At 31.0% G+C, this 19,907-nt stretch overlaps 7 protein-coding genes across 13 annotated transcripts; 2 read left to right on the plus strand and 5 right to left on the minus strand.

Moving 5' to 3' along the window:
• Window positions 1-86: 86 nt before the first annotated feature.
• On the plus strand, window positions 87-917 carry LOC124494522 (uncharacterized). Its single transcript, XM_047057700.2, has 2 exons — window positions 87-152; window positions 516-917. The coding sequence occupies exons 1-2, from the start codon at window positions 87-89 to the stop codon at window positions 915-917; spliced, it is 468 nt and encodes a 155-aa protein (XP_046913656.1).
• Window positions 918-1,090: 173 nt separating this feature from the next.
• Window positions 1,091-9,397, minus strand: LOC124494587 (rhotekin-2). 7 transcript variants are annotated; one of them, XM_075729307.1, is made up of 7 exons: window positions 7,365-7,648; window positions 6,426-7,196; window positions 2,691-2,890; window positions 2,553-2,599; window positions 2,137-2,482; window positions 1,475-2,082; window positions 1,266-1,405 (listed from the first exon to the last, which is right to left on the minus strand). In XM_075729307.1, exons 2-7 carry the CDS (start codon window positions 6,486-6,488, stop codon window positions 1,290-1,292), a joined length of 1,380 nt encoding a protein of 459 aa, XP_075585422.1. In that variant the 5' UTR covers window positions 6,489-7,196; window positions 7,365-7,648; the 3' UTR covers window positions 1,266-1,289. The 7 variants fall into 7 exon arrangements, with proteins under 7 accessions (XP_046913743.2, XP_075585425.1, XP_075585421.1 ...); XM_075729308.1 differs by having other exon boundaries at window positions 6,426-7,133; window positions 7,365-7,632; XM_047057787.2 differs by having other exon boundaries at window positions 1,091-1,405; window positions 6,426-7,766.
• Window positions 9,398-9,480: 83 nt separating this feature from the next.
• On the minus strand, window positions 9,481-10,989 carry Pex19 (peroxisomal biogenesis factor 19). The gene is made up of 4 exons (XM_047057789.2): window positions 10,630-10,989; window positions 10,352-10,561; window positions 9,981-10,279; window positions 9,481-9,923 (listed from the first exon to the last, which is right to left on the minus strand). The coding sequence occupies exons 1-4, from the start codon at window positions 10,880-10,882 to the stop codon at window positions 9,582-9,584; spliced, it is 1,104 nt and encodes a 367-aa protein (XP_046913745.2). The 5' UTR covers window positions 10,883-10,989; the 3' UTR covers window positions 9,481-9,581.
• A 62-nt stretch (window positions 10,990-11,051) lies between these two features.
• On the minus strand, window positions 11,052-13,475 carry Tmx3 (Thioredoxin-related transmembrane protein 3). The gene is made up of 5 exons (XM_047057947.2): window positions 13,047-13,475; window positions 12,434-12,871; window positions 12,275-12,376; window positions 11,734-12,077; window positions 11,052-11,491 (listed from the first exon to the last, which is right to left on the minus strand). Exons 1-5 carry the CDS (start codon window positions 13,309-13,311, stop codon window positions 11,246-11,248), a joined length of 1,395 nt encoding a protein of 464 aa, XP_046913903.2. The 5' UTR covers window positions 13,312-13,475; the 3' UTR covers window positions 11,052-11,245.
• A 155-nt stretch (window positions 13,476-13,630) lies between these two features.
• LOC124494695 (Tryptophanyl-tRNA synthetase) lies at window positions 13,631-15,206 on the plus strand. Its single transcript, XM_047057946.2, has 3 exons — window positions 13,631-13,892; window positions 13,958-14,375; window positions 14,428-15,206. The coding sequence occupies exons 1-3, from the start codon at window positions 13,631-13,633 to the stop codon at window positions 15,143-15,145; spliced, it is 1,398 nt and encodes a 465-aa protein (XP_046913902.2). The 3' UTR covers window positions 15,146-15,206.
• Window positions 15,207-15,231: 25 nt separating this feature from the next.
• LOC124494698 (uncharacterized) lies at window positions 15,232-15,758 on the minus strand. Its single transcript, XM_047057949.2, has 2 exons — window positions 15,662-15,758; window positions 15,232-15,564 (listed from the first exon to the last, which is right to left on the minus strand). The coding sequence occupies exons 1-2, from the start codon at window positions 15,674-15,676 to the stop codon at window positions 15,232-15,234; spliced, it is 348 nt and encodes a 115-aa protein (XP_046913905.1). The 5' UTR covers window positions 15,677-15,758.
• Window positions 15,759-15,785: 27 nt separating this feature from the next.
• Window positions 15,786-19,898, minus strand: Tbcd (tubulin folding cofactor D). The gene is made up of 2 exons (XM_047057944.2): window positions 19,735-19,898; window positions 15,786-19,672 (listed from the first exon to the last, which is right to left on the minus strand). The coding sequence occupies exons 1-2, from the start codon at window positions 19,772-19,774 to the stop codon at window positions 16,275-16,277; spliced, it is 3,438 nt and encodes a 1,145-aa protein (XP_046913900.2). The 5' UTR covers window positions 19,775-19,898; the 3' UTR covers window positions 15,786-16,274.
• Between the last annotated feature and the right edge of the window lie 9 nt (window positions 19,899-19,907).

Here is a 19,907-nt window from a genome sequence, read left to right on the forward strand (position 1 = left end):
CAAAACAAACAGCGATCATCATTTGAAAAAACAACAACAACAAACATCGTGTTTGAATCATTGAATTTTTTTAAAAAATCAAAAAAATGTGCTGTTCATGTTCAACGTGTACATTTCTCACATTATTCATATCATCAGTCATTTTGACCACGGTAGTTATTTGCTATTATGAAGGAGCTCGAATGCAAACATTTCTTAGGGATATGGTCGATTCAATTTACTATAATAACGATGATTATTATGATGGAGGGGATTATTCATGAATCGAGAAGAGAAAAAAAAATTTTAACCTTTTCTTTTGCTTTAAAACAAAATAAAAAACAACACACTGTCAACACAAAACTTTTTGTTTTATCGGCTCAAATTTTATTCGTGCGTGCATTGAATTTTTTTTCTGTTTTTTTTTTTTTTTTTTGATCTTTTTCCATGTGTGTGTGTGTGTATGTGTCTCATTGCTTTACCCCATCATTTACCATTTTTTCATTTTGTTTTTCATTTATTCCTATTTTGTTTAGATTACCGTTTCCGGTGTTTATATGTTTCAAAATGATCCAAATAGTTTGATTATGACGGAAAATTTCTTGGGCAAATTATTTGCCATTATCAATATGGCAAGTGAACAGTCCTTTAGTTATTTGATACGTACAATTGACCAAAACAATTTGAATAACAACAACAACAACAACAATGATGATATAATGATGATGGCCGATAATCCACGTAATAAAAAACAACAATTGATCACTAATATTGAAAATTTAGATCCATTACAATCATCATCATTAATGTTGGATGAATTGGATGCTGAAATGGAATCAACACCAACACCAGCACCAGCAACAACAACAACAACAATGAGAATTCAAACAAAAGTCAAAAATAGACAAAAAAATAAATCAAAACCAAAAAATGAATGATCGATTAATGGGTTACCGATGGACAAAACGAGAAACAAAAACGAAAATCGAACGTTCATTGTTTTTTTTTTCATCCAGAAATCGCACAACAATTTTGGGCGCACAAAAAACGATCAACGAACAACAAAAAAAACCATAATAATAATCAGAGCGAAACGAACCATGTATTATTCTTTTTTTTTATATACATAAAAAAAACATCATCATTTTTTTTATTTTTCTTTTATTATATGAACCAGAAAAAAAAAATTTCGACCAAAAAAAAGTTGTCTCAATTTGTTATTCATTCATGATGAATTATTTACAACGATGAGAAAAAAAAGTGTGTGTGTGTGTATATGATGGTCATCATCATCATTTTTTTTCCATATTTCAAACAGGCTTCGATGACAAACTATATGAATGACCGGTATAGTGATGATTATTATTATTATTATGTGGGTGAGAAAAGCTTGCATGATGATGATGTTGTTTTCGAAATTCATAATCTATGAATGAATGAATGAACGGAAAAGAAAAGTTTTTTTTTTAAATTTCGTTTGTTTGCACATACATACCTTGTATGGATGTTTCGTTATATAATGATGTTCCCGTGGGACGATCATGAAACAGATATTGTGAACGATGATGTGAAATGGGTGCCAATTCCATATTATATTCGGCAATTGGTTGCCATGCAATGAAATCTTCACGACATTTATTCAAACATCGAAACCATTCATTATGTTGATCATTGATTGATTCGAATGTAAATGTTATATCATTATTGATTAGTTGTATCAAAGCTGTTTGGTCTTTTTGTTGGCTAATTTTTGTTTGATTATTTATTGGTATTATTAAATTCGGTGTACGTTTACTGGCCGTATGTTTCAGATATGCTGGTTCATCTTTCAATTCGGTTTTCATATGCCATAGATTTAGTTTGAATTTTGCCAATACTGACCAAAACATTTCATTGGAATCTATTGATCTAACAATACCTGAACGATAATCTTTTAGTAAACATTCTGGTTGTACGGCTAATCGACAACAAAAATGACCAAATAATGGTAATTGTAGATTTTTATCCAATTCTTCTTCAATGTCTAGATCATATGTTTTGATTAGATCAGCCGAATCTTTTAGATTCAATGTAGAACGAGCAATCAGATAGAATTTCGGTCCACTTGATTATAGAGAAAAAATTAAAAATCAACCAACCAATAACCAACAAACTTACGTTTCAGGATCAAAATCATCTTTATAGTTGATCATTTTACGACCAAAACTTCTTGAAAGTGAATTGGATATTTTATGTGTTAATTTTTTATGTGTAGATGCCATCGATAAATCATCATGTAAAATTCGTGCATAAATATATAGATCGAATGTAAAATTAGGTTCCACACAATTGAAATGAAATGTATCATCAAAACATATATCAGTGATATTACGATCTACATTCACCATGATTGTATCATAAATTTCTGTACCAATTTTAAGCAAACAAAATACAGCAAAACGACGATAATCGCCTTTGTTTTTAAAATAATCACTATCTTTCCATATTAATGGTATTCGAATGTCTGTAAAAAAAAATAAAATAAAATAAAAATATTTGATCATCACAACATAGACAAAAAAATCTTTTTTTACCTGAAACTGATGATTTTGCTTTGAAAACCGGTTCCATTCTTGAAAGCCTATTATATCCAAATGAGAAAAAAACGGATATAATGAATCAATGTCTTTATGATTGATGCGCATTTTTTTGTTGTTGTTGTTGGAACTTACTTTTGATGATGATTATTATTATTATTACGTTGTTTACGTTTTTGGAGTTCATTACGAAATTCAGCCAAACGCATATCGGATGTAAGCAATGATTTTGCTGCCTCTAAACTTTGATTCATATGTTTACAAGCTGCCAATAATTTTGCCGTACCTTCACGCATTTTGATTTCCAGATCAATTTTTTGCTGTAAATCATATTCCTATATGTGTGTGTTTGTACAAATGATAAATGTCAAAGAAAAAAAAAACATTAGAAAAAACAATGTCATGACATAGAAAAAATCTACTCTGTCAAAATAATTGAAAACAACAACAGTAATAATTTCCAAAAAAAAAAAATTAAACAAAACATTGACAATGTTTGTGAAACACCCTGAACATTCAATCGAACAAATATGGAGCGGCAAATAAATCGAATAACCGACATTCTTTTTTTTCGTCTTCTTACATGATAATTATCGGCAATTTGCCGAAGAAAATAGGCACCATTATTAATGATACGAAATGATGGTGTAGATGATTGGGTAGATGGTGATGATGATGATGATGATCGACGATTTCTATGATGATATGATAATGATGTTAATCTTAATGATGATGAAGCAAAACGAGGCCTTTTCAAAAAAAATGATGATGATGATGTTGAATTCTTTCTAGCTGCTACCGATGATAATGATACGGATAATTTGGATGATGATGATGATTTTGGAACACCATCACTACCAATAATGATTGGTTTATCTAAACGGATACCCATAACTATCTTGTTGTCGTTTGTTTTTTTTTTTGCATATATCAACCGGATCAAATATCAAATGAATTGATTATTCATTCAACACACACACAAAAAAAAATGCGAATGTCAATTGCCGATAACCACATATATCCATGATGATGATTCACATTATCAATCATTTGTGAGTGCAATTTCATGGAAAAATGAATGGCGCGCAACAACAACAATGATAACAATGTGACACAAACTAAACATGAACAACAACAACAACAACAATTCAACTTGAATAAATGTTGCCAATCTAAATGTGAATCAAATGATTTATTCATCCATATCAATTCCCATCATCATCATCATCCCACTATTTATTCATTCATCAATCTATATTCTATTTTCACACAATAAGACTAGATGTCTTGTGTGTGTGTTATGTCACCCATACATCAAATAAACAATCACAAAATAGAAACAAACAAACAAACAAAAACACTGTGGTGATAAATTCATAAAATGAATGAATGAATTGAATGAAAAAACAAGTAGCCTGGAGAGAAAAATGTGATCATCAACGATATATGTTCGTAAAAGAAAACACTGGAAAATTGAAAACCATAAACCATCAAAATGGTATATATGATGATTATTATTATGAGTTGGGTTGGTTCGATATTTCAATTTCAATGTGTGTGTGTGTTACCCCGACAATTAAATTGAGTCATACACACACACACACACAAGAGACAAATATTTTTTGATGATGATGATGATGATATGAAACTTAATGTCGATTATTGCTGTCGTTACTGATGATAGTGGTGGTGGTGGTGGTGGTGGCACAAAAAAAAAAACATTAAGAATATTTATATTTGTCACAATGTTTTAAGTGTCTGTATATGATTTTGTGTAAGTATAGAGTAATATTAATAATTGTTCATCATCATCATCATCAATACAATAAATCTATATCCATCCATTCAACCGATGCAACAAATCGTATCAAAATATATCATCATCACCATCAAATGAATGGTTTTCAAAAAAAGTTTTTTTCACTGTGTAACGAATGGATTGGGACTCGTCCATTGACATATCATACACACACAAACATAAATCAACAAATTTCATTAAATTTTAGCAATAATCAATCGACGAGTTTCCAAACATTTTTTCTTCTTCTGGCTTATTCTATCATCATCATCATAATCAAGTAAAGTTTTTACAAATGAAAAAAAAACCTATGAGCCATAATTATTATATTACAAAAGCTGAGAGTGAGAGAAACAGAGCGCGCGAGAGAGAGAGAGTTGGCAATGTTTTTTCGTTTGTTGTTTTCTATTCTTTTCTTTTCTTTTCAACCAACCAACCACACACACACACACACACTGATGATGGTAAATGAATGAATGGCAGAATGTATCACATAACAACAACAAAAACACTGATTCAATGAATGAGAATTGTATGTATTTCATCATGGCAAAAAGAAAACAGGAATTTCAAAAAAAAAAAAAAAAAAAACACAAAAGCTCAACCAACCACCATCAATACAATCAACAGATTGACAGAAGACAAACGAACATACACACACACTATTTTTGAAGCTTCTTCTTCGTCTTGTTTTTTTTTGTTCTTGTTCTTCTTCTCGAACTTGATGATGATGATGATGATCGTTTGTAGGATTTTTTTTTTATTTTACAAGACCCAATTGTATATCACAACACACCTCAAACTTAATGTGTAGGTGTTTGTGTTACAGGTTCATTCATTCATCACACAACAAAAAAAAATACTGCGAAAGAATGAAATAGAGATGTATGTTAATAATGTTATCAATGATTTGGCCGATACATGTCCAATTTAATGAATATGATGATACCTGATGAATTGAATCAAACCATTGACCATTCAACTAATGATGATTCAATGAATTGAATATATAATGGTCATCATCATCAATGATGATGTTCTTGAAGTAGAAGAAGAATAAATGATTTTTTTTTTTGAAAAACGATCAATCCCATATTGAATATCATATAGTGTGGTGATCCATCGATCAATCAATCATTCAATCAAAAAAAAAAGAAAAAAATTTCAATGAACTAATGTGAACAATAAATTTTCATATACTGGACAAGTTTTGAAATGTGGAATGAATAATAAAATGCCTATAGGCGGACATGTCACATTCATATCATTTGTGTGTATGTGATCCAATGATCCAATGATCATAATGATGGAAATCAAAAGAAAAAGAAAACGATTCAAAAATTGACATAAATATAAAAACGATGACAACATCAACATTTCAATTTCAACTATACCATTGTATATACACTAAGCAAGTGGAAAATTGTTTTCAACAACAACAACAAAAAAATTGGCCCAAATTCAAACACCTTGAAATGTGTGGATACAAAAAAAAAAATTAAAAAAATTCGAGCAGATGTGAATGTGTGTGGTTTAAGGGCCTATTAAATTAAATAGCTATATTTATTATATATCGAATGGTCATTATCATCATCATGACCAATGGTGGTCATCCATTCATTCGTAAGGCGCTAAATAATGTGTGTGTGTGTGTGTGTGGGAGAGGGGAAAAACTATTCCAAGGTGATAAAGTTAAAGATATCCAATTAAAAACAAAACAAAAATCAATCGTTTGAAATCTAGAGAAAAAAATGGAATGATCTTTATGGTTCAAATTATGATTTTTGAAACAAACAAACGAAAAAAAAATTATTGTTTTCCGTCAAGAACAAGTCACTTTATTATCAGGTCACTTTTAATGATGGGTGATGATCATGAACCATTGATGATATGATGACCTGAATTTTTTTTTACAACAACAACAACAACAACAATGATAATATAATATAATTGAAGAAAATTGAATTTTGAAAACGGAAAAAAATAAAAATAAAAAAAAAATATGCAATAGTTAAAATCCTCGACACTAGGTGGTGCTTTCAGCGCCAGTTTTGTTTAAAAAAAACGCTTACCATTGTATCAACATAGCAAAAGCTAGTTTTATGATCTACAATTGAATAAATATAACGATGCATATTGATGAATGAATGGATGTCGATGATCAATAAATGGAAATAACAAACAAATAACAAAATGCCAAAACAAACACTGGTTTTTTGTCGTATATGTTGTTGTGTGTTTTATGTTTATATAATAAATATAAATAAAATGATGATGATCACACACCCAAAACACAAACTGTATTTTTGATTATAGTAAAAAAAAAGATCTAATCATTAATTTATTGATGATCGATTGATTGATTTTTCAATTGTTTTTTTAGCTGCTGCTGCTGCTGCTGTAGATGATGATGGTGATTTTTATTGTTTGATTGATTTTTGATTACACATCACGTGTGTAAACAAATTAAAAAAAAATTTTTTAAAAGGAAAATGTCAACAACACACACACACACACAAGCAAAAAAAAGTAAACTCAACGTGGACCCCACTGCCAAAAAAAACTGGACAAATTTTAAAAGATGAGCACCAAAAAGGTCAATGCTATCTGACCTAATGATGGTAAAAAAAAGGTCAAATTTCGACGACAACAAAAAACTCCATTGGATTACAAGGAAAAAAAATTCCAAACACACACACACTTAAACACAGAATGAAAAAGAAAATTTCAAGTTCGCAGATGAATGCAAAAAAAATGTGTAAAACCAGCAATTATTGAAGCTATTTGATTGTCATATACAAGTAAAAACAAATTAGGCATGTGGTGGTGGTGGTGGATGAATCCTTAAATGGTTGTCGATTATTCATAAATGTCAATGATGATGATTATGATGATGATGGTGATGGAAAAAGAAGACGAAAAAAAAAATGAAATTTGAATCGAAAAAAAAATAAAATGAATGTGTTCTATGGATTTATAACCAACTAAATATAAATACTAATCATACATACACACAAAAACAGGCAATGGGTTAAAAATATTTGAAATGGAAGGCCATCACCATCACCATCATCATCATCATAATCATAATTATAATGGTGGTGGAATAAAGGTATTCATTATTTTCATTAACTTTTTCATTGCTACAAAAACATCAACGACAACGATGAATGATGATGATGGTGATGGTGATGGTTAATGAAAATCATGAAAATCAAAATCAAAAAAAAAAATTTCAATTAACACACACACATACACATGCATACAGGCACAAACCAAAAATTGAATAAACATGGGTATGAAAAAAAAATGGTGAAATACAATAATTAAACATACACACACATAGAAAAAAAATCGAATCAATAAATGGGATTTTTTCTTTTTTTCATTCAATACGCCTATTGAAGCAGCAGCACAAGAAATTAAAAAAAAAATCAAACAGAAAATAAAAAAAACACGTACATGCGGCTGGTGTGTATAGTTTTTTTTTTTAATGGAAGCAACAACAAAAAGGCAACAACCATATGGTATATCATTGACGGTGATGATGATGATGATTTTTCAAATCTCAAATTTTTTTTTCGTTGCTCTTTATGAATTATAAAAAAAAGGATGACGTTGTTGTTGTTGTTGTTGTTGAGATTAAATCAATGTGTAATGAAAAAAATTTTTTTTTTCATTTTAATGACAAATGTTTGTCATGGTATTTAGTTGGTTGGTTGGTTGGTGTGTGTTATTTGATGATGACCTGGAATTGAATTAAATGTAATTGATCATCATCATCATCATTCATATAGTACTGATATTGGTGTAGTTTGTTTTTTTTTTTTTTTGTTCACAGGATTTACATTTCGACAATGACAATCAATCCTTGTTCTGCAAATGAATTGAATATAAATTTCGACAAAAAAAAATGAATGGCATTCAAAATATTTGGTTTCATTACATGGTGGCGGTGGTGGTGGTGGTGGTAAATAATAACGGCGGCAATACGCGCTTTTACTAACAGGTGTCAAATTTTTTTTTCTATCTGTCTGTTTGCATGCATGTGTCATCGAGTGTAAAGAACAAAACAACAACAAAAAAAATTTTCAATGTTTCTCGCATACAATAACAAAATGGTTATATTTCATTTTTAGTCCATTTAAAGAATGTTTTTGTTGTTGTTGTTGTTGTTGTTGTTGTTGATTTGACGCCCTAATTTGTTTCACCCAGCAAAAAAAAAAATCCATAAATAAATGTGGTTACCATGGACCATCATCATCATCTTATTATCATTTCAATGATATATTAGGACACATCAATCAACTAAGATACCGGTGATTTTTTTTCCATCATAATAACAATGATGATGATGATGATGATTTTTGTGGTGAAATCATCATTATTATGGCCATTTATGAACATTTTGGATTCACTGGATTCAAACGACGACGTATACAATGATGGTGATGACATGATGATGTCATTGTTATTTGATAATGATGATGATGATAATAATATTAACATTGGAATAAAAATGTCCAAACAAGGATTAGCCGGAATATAATCATCAATGACAACAACAGCAACAACAACCTCAAATCATCATCATGAAAAACATGACATTAAGTCATATGTAACTAAATGATGTATGATGTCATCATTTCAAATACCATTTTTTTTTAATTATAAAAACCGGATTTTTTTCTCCCTGTATGTGTGTGTGTGTGTGTGTTTGCATATGTGGAATATTAAATTAGAAATCGAAAATAAAATGGAAAACAAATTGGACAGATAAAAAAAAACAAAAAAATTTCTTACCTGTTGTCTTTTACTATAACGTATTGATGTACGAAATGATGGTATTGGAAACCGTGTTTGTTCGTGGAAATCTCGACAAATCGTTCGATGATGTTGATGATGATGATGATGATGAAATGAACGAAATTGATGATAATGTCTACGATTCTTGAATTTTACAATCACGTTATTATTATTGGATTTATTCATTCTGGGCTGGATTTAAAGGTGAAAAAACACGCCGACACAGATATTTGGCCACAAAAAAAGACCGTTGGGAAATTTTTTTTTTACGGTTGATGGTTTCCGATTCGATAAAAAAATCGCGATTTGCGCATGCGCATTATAGTGAAAAATGTTTTCATTTTTTTTATTTATTTTTTTTTTAAAGAGAGAATAATGGAACAGAATGATTTATAAAATATAGATAGATTAGTAGCATGTGATTACATGATTTGACATTGTTGTTGTTGTTGTTTACCATCCAAACCATTGTTCATTGCATTCAAATTATTAAACATCATCATATCACTATTAATAGTGTTGCCATCGCCACCACCGGATACTAAAGCCGTTGGTGGTGTACCAAACGATTGCATTGTTTGCATCAATGATAATATTCTATTGAAACGTATGGATTTAATTTCATCATTTTGGCCACCATCACCAACATCATCATCGTTTTCAAATTCTTCACAAATTTTTCGAATAATTTTCAATTGACTTTCAAAACGATTATAATCATCTTTCGATAATGATGATTGATTCTCGGCCAAATATGTTGGATACTAATTGATGATAATTAGAAAATTCGAAGAGACAAAAAAAATCATCAAGCCACTCACCTTTGTTCTAAGTTCCGATAATGTTGGATAAAGAAAATCTTTGGAAAGCAAATTTTCCATTATATTCGACATCAATGGCATTATTTTATTCAATTCGGACATATTGTTTTTAATGTTTTCATCACTATCACCGGTTTTATTATCATCATCATCATAATTATGCTGTAATTCGGCCAGATTTGCCATCATTTTGGCCATTTCATCATTGGAAAACATTGTTTCATCGTTTGATATTGATTCTGCTTTATCCGATATTATTTTCAATGTTGATAACAATGATTCATGTAGATCATTGTCAACTACAAATACAAATATTATCGATCATCAATAAAATTTGTATAAAAAAACAACAATACAATACACACACACACCTGTTTGATTACAAGATTTAGCCAATTTGGACCAATTTTCTTTCAATTCATTATCCGATCCATATAATGACCGGAATGGAGAATCGATTTGAGGATTCGAATTTGATTGTCCAGATGGATTAGGTTGCATTTTATCATCATTATCATTATCATTATTATTGCTGCTGGATTCATTTTTATTGTAAATTTTACAGAAATCATTAAAAGTGTCTATATAGTGAACAGAATGTGTGAAATGATGATGTTGACAAAGAATCAATGACAAAAAAAAGACTTACTTTCAAGTAAACTACCAAGTTCGGCTTCATTGATGTCACCATTATTATCATCATCATTATGGTTCTTATGATCATTCATTTTTTCTTTGCTTTGAATTGAAAAAAAAACTTCAACAATAAACAATCCACGATAATCAATGATAATAATTCGACGTAGAAAAACAAAATAAAATAAAGAAAGATTGAGTCGCGAAACAAAACAAAACAAAACAAAAAAATCAAAGATAACTAAACACGACAATACACAGCTCATTTGCAACAATATGCTTGGTACATTATTTGGCAACAGGTGGTCAAACCAGTCTTTTTCTTTTTCTTTTCTTCTTCTTCTTCTTCGACGTTCGATGTTCGTGTCATCATTTTTTTGTGTGACCCTCAAATGATAAAATTAATCAATAAAAAAAAAATTCAATGGAAAAAAATTTATTGAAAACAAATTGGAATTTTTTTTTTATTTTACAGAAACCAAACAAACAAACAAACAAAAAAAAAGAAAATCAATGGGCAATAAAATATAATATATATTGATATACACTGGGTTTGTTGTTGTTGTTGTTGTACATGGTCTGCGCTGTGTTGTTGATATATATATTTATTGAGATCATATTATCATTTACTAATCACGTTTTTCATGTTCATCATCTTGTTGTTCATCATGATCTGGATCAACAAGATCATCATCACGTGCATCAAGAAAATCTGAACAACATGTCATATAGACAATAATGGCCAAGAAAGAACTAGGTAAACCAAGTAATAATAATGTTAATATTGGATTTCCTTGATACATTGTCAATATTGTTGTCAGTGTATCGAAAAATAGACGAATTATTCGATGAACATAACTATCGCCACCATAATACTATGTGTTGGGAATGAATAAACAAAAAAAAAAAAAAAAAAATTTCAATTATTAATATAAGAGTATAGTAGACAAATTCTCTTTCAACAACAAAAAAAAATTATTGATCAGTGTTAAAAAGCTCGTACATAATATTAGCAACATCAAATGTGGTCAGACAATTGATTATTGTATGATTCATCATTTTAGTATTGTAATGGAATAAAAGAGAATTAAATGGCAAAAAAAAAACAACAACTTACAATCAAAGTATCAGGTTCATGAATAATTTTGTCAAGAAATTTTTCAATATTCGCACGTATCGCTTGATAAGTGTCGCCAATTTCATCGATATTATCACTCAATAAATAATATTTCAATGTTGTTGAATTGAGAATCAAAAGATTCGGTATCGGTTGTACAGTACGAATGGCCAATGAATTCATGGTGATCAAATCGGATGAATAACCAAAAAGAAAATGATCTTCTTTATTCGAATATTCATTGGCAATTGATTCCATTATATTTTTGAATGCAACATTTTTCTGGCCAATCAATTTGCCACTAGATCGATATTCTTCTACAATTGATATGGCTAACAATTTATCTACCAAAAAAAGAAAGAATTTACATTAACAATCAGGTTTATGATTCAGGTTTGAGGAATGAAAAATCAACCCAAAAAAATCAGTGTTAAAAAGCTCGATAAAATAAATCAATCATAGAATCGACTCAGTTTCGGGATAAGTATTCATCATGACAATAGATAGAATTATCTGTGATTCAAAAAAAAACAATACTTACGACTACTCAAGGCCATGTGTAGATTGGTACTAGTGAATCGAGTGAAATGAGGAAATCGATGTCGTCGTATCCAGGCAATAAGATCGCCATGTATTTGGTAGTCTATCAAATAGTCATTATTATTCAGAAATAGAAATGATTCAAATTCAAATTACATACCGAATTTGGCATAAACATTTTTCGATTTCAAAGCATAAATACCCGGTTGAAAATCTTGACATAACATTAATGAACGAAAAAACCAATCGTATGGTTGAAATGTGGCAGCCAATCGTGTGAAATTACCATCGGCTTCTGGACCGAAATTGATGAAAATCACTCGACGGCCATCCTGAACTAGATCGTTTAGTTGATCACAACTAGATAAATACCGGATAGGCGGTCCATGGACACGTAATGCAAAATCAATGATATCATCACGAATTCTTTCGCCTTTGAATTCAATTTGTTTCTGTGAATTTATATACAGAATGGTTGGAAATCCACGAATTGTAAAATGACTAGCTGCTGTCAAGTATTTGGTACAATCAACACGACCAACCACAATATTGGCATCCAAATTGTGCAATTGTTGGGCAACCTGGGCCCATACAGGCTCTGTAATTTAATGATGAAAACAAAACATAAATTTGTGACAAAAACCAAAAGTGTGTGACAAAAAAAAACACGTGCTGATGAAAAAGCCTGCAGGCACAGAAAAATGACTTGGCCGCTAGACGACGCTATATGGCGACGTTAATGAAATGGAAATTTAAAACAAAAAAAAACTTACCCAAATCTTGGCAATGATGGCACCATGGAGCATAAAATTTTATCAAAAATGATCTTTTATCATTTGGATAAACATCAACAAGTCGATCATTCATTTCAATTACACGACTTGCTTGAACCGATTGTATATTTGGCCATAATAATGATGATTGTTGAAATGGGCCAAAAATGATAAAACAAAAGCCAAACATATTTTTCCATTTTCTGAAAATTGTATTCATCATCATTTGAATGATGATGATGAAGCATGAAAATGAATGATTCATGTTTATCTTGCTGTAAAAAAAAAAATTTTTTTTTTTTTGGCCACAATGAATTTCGAATAGAAATTTATTCAATAATTATTGGACACACCATCATACATTGTGTATTTTTTTAAAGAATAATTTCTTGAAAATTAATCCAAGAATCGGTAAAACTCAAAAACAAAATAGCAAAAAAAAAAAAAAAAACAAGCCAGCCAAAGAATTTTGGTTGGCCAAATACAATTCGTCTCAATTTGCTCATCCATACAAATGGATATATTTGGATTCTAATGACAAAAAAAAAGTTGTATACTCATTGTAGCCGACGTCATACAATAGCATGTATCGACGACTATTTGGACAGTATTCGGATCACCTTTTTAACATTTTTGCCAACAACGCGCGTGGTCGTATTCTGCTGATATATACTGACTTTGTTGAGAATTTTGTATTCACAAGAATGTCCAACCAAATTGAAGAATCACAACAACAATCACCGGATTCGACGGAAAATCATCAATGCAATGATGATGGCGATTTTGTTGATCCATGGACAGTGACCAGTTCTAGTCAATCTGGACCCGATTATGATAAACTCATTGGTTTGTTTTGTTTTTTTCTCTTGTTTTTTTGATTCAACTTTTCATTATTTTAATCACAAAATAAGCTCGTTTTGGTTCTGCGAGGGTTACCGATGATCTATTGAAAAGATTTGAATCAGCATTACCAGCCGGCACAAAGTTGCATCACTTTCTTCGTCGTGGAATATTCTTCTCTCATCGAGATTTGGAGCCCATATTGAATAAAATCGAGAAAGGTGAAAAATTCTTCTTGTACACTGGCCGTGGACCGTCATCAGCATCGCTGCATGTTGGCCATTTGATTCCATTTATTTTCACCAAATGGCTACAGGATACATTCGACGTTCCTTTGGTCATCCAATTGACTGATGATGAAAAATTCTTATGGCGCGGATTAAAAATTGAAGAGGTGAAAAAACATGCACTAGAAAACATCAAAGACATAATTGCATGTGGTTTTGATGTGAAAAAAACGTTCATTTTCACCGATACTGATTACATTTCGTAAGTGTATTTTTTTAAAGTTTTTTAAATTATTAAATCTCTTGTTTTCCAGTAAATCACGAGCTTTCTACGAGAACATACTGAAAATTCAACGTTTAGTCACATTTAATCAAGTGAAAGGAATATTTGGATTTGGTGATTCAGATTGCATAGGAAAAATTGCCTTTCCAGCCATACAAGCTGCACCTTCATTTTCAACATCATTTCCTCAGATATTCGGTACAGGATCCAAATGTCAACTGTGTTTGATTCCTTGTGCTATAGATCAAGATCCATATTTTCGAATGACACGTGATGTAGCGCCTAAACTAAAATATCCAAAACCATCATTATTGCATTCAACTTTTTTGCCAGCATTAGGTGGTGCTATGTCAAAAATGTCTGCATCCGATGCAAATAATTCTATATTTCTTACCGATACGGCTAATCAAATCAAAAACAAGATAAATAAATATGCCTTCAGTGGTGGTGGTGGTAGTGTTGAAGAACATCGTGAAAAAGGTGGAAATTGTGATGTAGATGTTTCCTATCAATATTTACGATATTTTCTTGATGATGATGATCATCTTGAACAAATTCGTTGTGATTATAGTTCTGGAAAAATGTTAACAGGAGAAATTAAAAAAGAAATCATAACCGTTTTACAAGAACTAGTTGCCAAACATCAACAAGCAAGAAAAGAAATTACCACAGAAATTGTTGAACAATTTATGACACCTAGAGAATTGAATTTTGTTAATACATCAACAACAACAACAACAACAAAATGAAAATATTTACTTTTATTTAAATAAAAAAACAAATTGAGCAATAATTTTAGTGAAAGTTTCATTGTTTTTTTTTTGTTTGTGTGATGTTAACGACGACGATAATATCCACCACCAATCAATCTTTTACTATATCCATATCCATGTTTAGCGTAGCCGCCACCATAATGATCATAATAATAGGATGGATAATATGATAGTTTTGAATAGTAACGAGGATGATATTTAGGCGTATAGGAACTATAATAAACTGCTGGTACAGATTTTTTATAATAATAATGAGAATGATGATGAATTGGATAATATAGATGAGAATATTTGTAACCACCACCACCAAGACCGAATCCACCATAGCCACTATGATAAGGAATGGCCATTACTATCAAAATGGTAATGGATAAAATCATCAAGACAAAAATCATCTATAGATAGATAATAGAAAAAAAATATTCGAAAAATTTCGACAACAACATATATGAATGTGGGTAGTTGATTGATTGATTGAATATCAACACATACCAATTTAGATGACATTTTTCTTTGGTTTTTTTTTTTGGTTATTAAAAATTTTTTCGTCGAAACAATTGACACACACACACACACAAAATGATTGATTGGATCGTATCATGATGAGGATACATTGTTTTTATATATGTCTATCATCATTTGAAGGTTAATTTTAATTGTCAAAAATATTGCAGCAGCCAAATCACATCTTTGTCACATTGATCATCATCTTACATTATTATTATTATTATTATTGAATATATTAATATTTTGTATATTTGTACATATTAATGACCAGAACATCAATCAAATGACCTCCACAGATTTGATCATATTTGGTAAAAAAAAAAAACACACACACACAGACACATAAAGATGGATACGCATCGAAAGAGATCGATAGGTAAAAATCTGATGGGAAACAAAATATGAAGCAATCCTTGTGCGCGAATATAGATAATCGAATGACGAGGACAGTGTATTTATTAATTGTCACCAATCAACTGTGAAATATTTGCCATTTTAAATTTAATTATTATTATTATTATTTTAAATACATCAAGGATAGCCATTACGACAGCTGACGTTCACATCATCAATAAAATTATTATTGGCTCAAATTGTTTCACGATGAAGGTAATTCTTTCATTAGATTTCGTATTTTATCACGTTCACGTTTTGCTTCATTTAATTCAAGCCAATCGGTTTGTTGTAGAATTTCAGCAATTTCGGACAATTTTTCTGGCTCATCAATATCCAACGATAATATTGCTGCATACATTTGTGTGGCTGTATATGAACGGATTTTCACCGCTAATCGATGTCCTAACAATACATAGAGATAACCTTGAACCAAATTTATACGGCCAAACACTAATAATGTACAGAATATATCACATGCAAGAAAATATTTTCTTGGATTCGATGTTTTTTCCGAAGCTCGCCATGCAAATTTGGCGGCATTGTCTTGAAATTGTCGACAAGTTTCAAGTCGGATAAGAATGGTGTTCATTGAGATCAACAAAGGTATCGATAAACGTAAGCAACGTGCATTCGCCTCAGCCAATATCAAATATTGTTCAAGCAATTTTTGTCGAATGTCGTTCCGACAATCTTTGATGTAATCGATAATACATTTACAATGACGTTCAAGATTTGGATCGGCTACGATCAATACTAGTCCACGCCACAAATCAATGACAAGTTTATCACAATGAAATAAATTTAGCAACTCTTGAAAAAGTTGTAAATCTTCAATAGAATCAATTTCATTATCTAATTTTAAAATTCGATTCGATTCAAGGCCCAGCGATTGACATAGATCATGATGTCGTGAATCGTTTCGAATAAAATGGAAAATTGTAACCAATTTTTGCATTGAAAGTCTGAATGTAAATCCACGATTTGATGCCGCTTCGGATGTAATCAATCGAATCAAATTCAAAAGTTGATCTGAATCTATGCAGTGGACATAATTCAGACAGGATTGTATACACGCTCGACGTATGATAAGACCAGTGTCACCTTTTTTCGTTATAGTATGATCATCAAAACATTTCAATAGAATTGTGTAAACTAAACGTGAATTGTCACTATGGTTCTGCAACAATCGATCATAATGATAAGATGTAATGTGTAATAAACATTGAGCAATATCAGCTATTGTTTCTGGACGACGAATTTCATTTTCGAACCAATATTCTTGGAATTTAACCAGTGCAACAATAATTTCATTGACCATTGTGATCACATCTGGAAGTGATTTAATGTCACTTGAACTCATGTGACGGCCAAAAAATTGTGCCAATGTAGACATTGTGAAATGGTCACAATTAGGTTTAGCCATTGATATCAATGTATGTAAAAATCGGCAACCATGATCAATTGGCACATTTTGCATAAAGCTACAGGTAGCATTCACAGCAGCGGATTGAATCAATTCATTTGAATCGATCATTTGAATAGAATCGATTAGGAATTGATCAATTTCAGATAGATCTTTTTCCACTAAAAATGGGATAGCTTTCTCCACAAAAACCAAAAGAGATTCTCGGATTAAATTGTTGCCAAATGTTGATCCAGAATGACGAAGTGTATGAAATTGTTGTGAAAATTTGTTCAACAATTGTTCAATTACATGAGATTGCTTTTGAAGTGATTCATCAGCGTTTAACAAATATGAGGCAGCCAACATTAGGCCATGTTGATGATTTAAGTCGATTTGAATCATTTGTTCAAACTGTTGCATGAATTTATCATGATAAGATTGGCCATAGAATGGACAATGATTAGCGATTTTCGCTACAGTTTTTGATGCTAAACGTCGAATAGCAGGATCCCAATGAATACATTTTTGTGACAGCAGATTGTCGACAATTGTCGGACGAAATTCTTCATAAGTGATGGCAAAATGAAAGCCAATATTCAGATAAGTGTGTTCGATTTGACTGAGCGAATGAAATTCCGTTCTTGGTATCACATCAATCCAATGAGGAAATTGTTGAGTTCTACCGGCCAATTCTTGAATAACAGCTGAAGCAGCCCGACGACAATTCAATTGACGATCAAAGCAAACTACATTTAAAAGGATCGGTGCAAGATGAGCAACAAACTGGGCGATCGATTTGCCATCATAAGCTCGTGCCATTGACCAACAAATGTAACAAGCAGCATCACGAACATTCGAACCAGAAACAAATGATCCTTTGATTTGTTCATAGAACAAAGCATCATCCACTATCCGAATTATATCCGGCATCATTGAATCAATAGATACAAGACCACGTCTTACGAATTCTGCTAATGCCATACACGAACCATGCCAATAATGATCTTCAGAATTGGAATGACAATATTGTAGGATGTGTTGAACAATTTGTTCGGAATATTCGGCAGGCAAGCGACTACTAATCGTAGACAGATATTTGGCCGATGAGAATCGAACCGGAGTGGATTTATAAACTAAATTTTGGAGCATTAATTGAATGAGATTCTCGAAATAATCGGGTATATCCTGATCAAAATCTTCTGTTTCTTCATTAATATTTTCCACATCGATTGATGATTGCTTTGAAGCGTTATGCAATTCTTGTATGATTCTTGTACCACATCGATATCGCCATTTAAATTCAGTGGATGGTTTCAAATGAACCAATATTGAACGACCATAAATTTTGATTGCAAGTTTAACAAATTGTTCATGATCATGATCAATTGTATCGACTATTGTTGCAACGATTTTATCCACATGCGATAGCATTCGATTACGATCCACTGATTTTAGTAACGTAGCCAATATTCTGAGTGCACATAGTTTTGAATAGGTTGAATCCGATGAACGAATAGTCGATAATAGTTTGGTGATAAAATCTGGCAAACGATTATGGCAATCATGACGAGCATAGAATGAGCCAATTAGAAGATGTAAGACTGAAAAAAGTGAATAATTTTCAAAGTTTTTCAATATAATTTTCTCCACTCTCAAAATTGTTTTCTCATCATCCGATTGATTTCGATCGAATCGTGATAGATCAAAAGGAGTTTTGATTGCAGAAGCTAGCCATATGATTAGAACATTAGCGGTAGAGAAATGAACGCTAGGATCATAATGATCGTCAAGATATAGTTCAGTCCATTTGATTACGGGAATAAGCCATTTTACATCGGTAGGCCAATATCGTGCTAATCGTTTTGGATTGATACAAATAGAAAGGGAACGTAAAATATCCATGGTCATATCGAAAATTGTTTCTTTTGGTTGGCTCATTTGTAATGTTTGCAGATATCGTTCCATCAAATATGGAACAATTGGCAATACTGATCGCCATTCTTCTTGAGCATTGTAGAACATTTTTTGAATTTTTTCTTCATGAGCTTCATGTTTTGTTAGCCATTGTCCAATATTATCTTTATTATCTGTATTATTATCATCCACAGAATCGATGGCAATGATTTTTGCATTCTCAAGTAAATCATCGGCAAATTTCAGGATAAATATTAAATCATTTTTTAGATATTGTTTGTCTGCAACAAAAAGAATATTGACATTAAGAATGAACACCATTTAAGTGAAGAGATTCATATACCTTTAATTGAGAATAAACTTGGATCTAAAAGATGTGACATTTTTCAATGGGAATTTTTTTTTTGATTGATAAAAAATGACATGTGATTTTTTTTTTAGTTAATTGCAACAGATGGTACCGCGGTATTCTACAAAAATCGGCATCGATAATATAACACAATGTAAGTATATTAT

Source organism: Dermatophagoides farinae, chromosome 3 (assembly GCF_024713945.1).
Source record: "Dermatophagoides farinae isolate YC_2012a chromosome 3, ASM2471394v1, whole genome shotgun sequence".
Classification (NCBI taxonomy): domain Eukaryota; kingdom Metazoa; phylum Arthropoda; class Arachnida; order Sarcoptiformes; family Pyroglyphidae; genus Dermatophagoides; species Dermatophagoides farinae.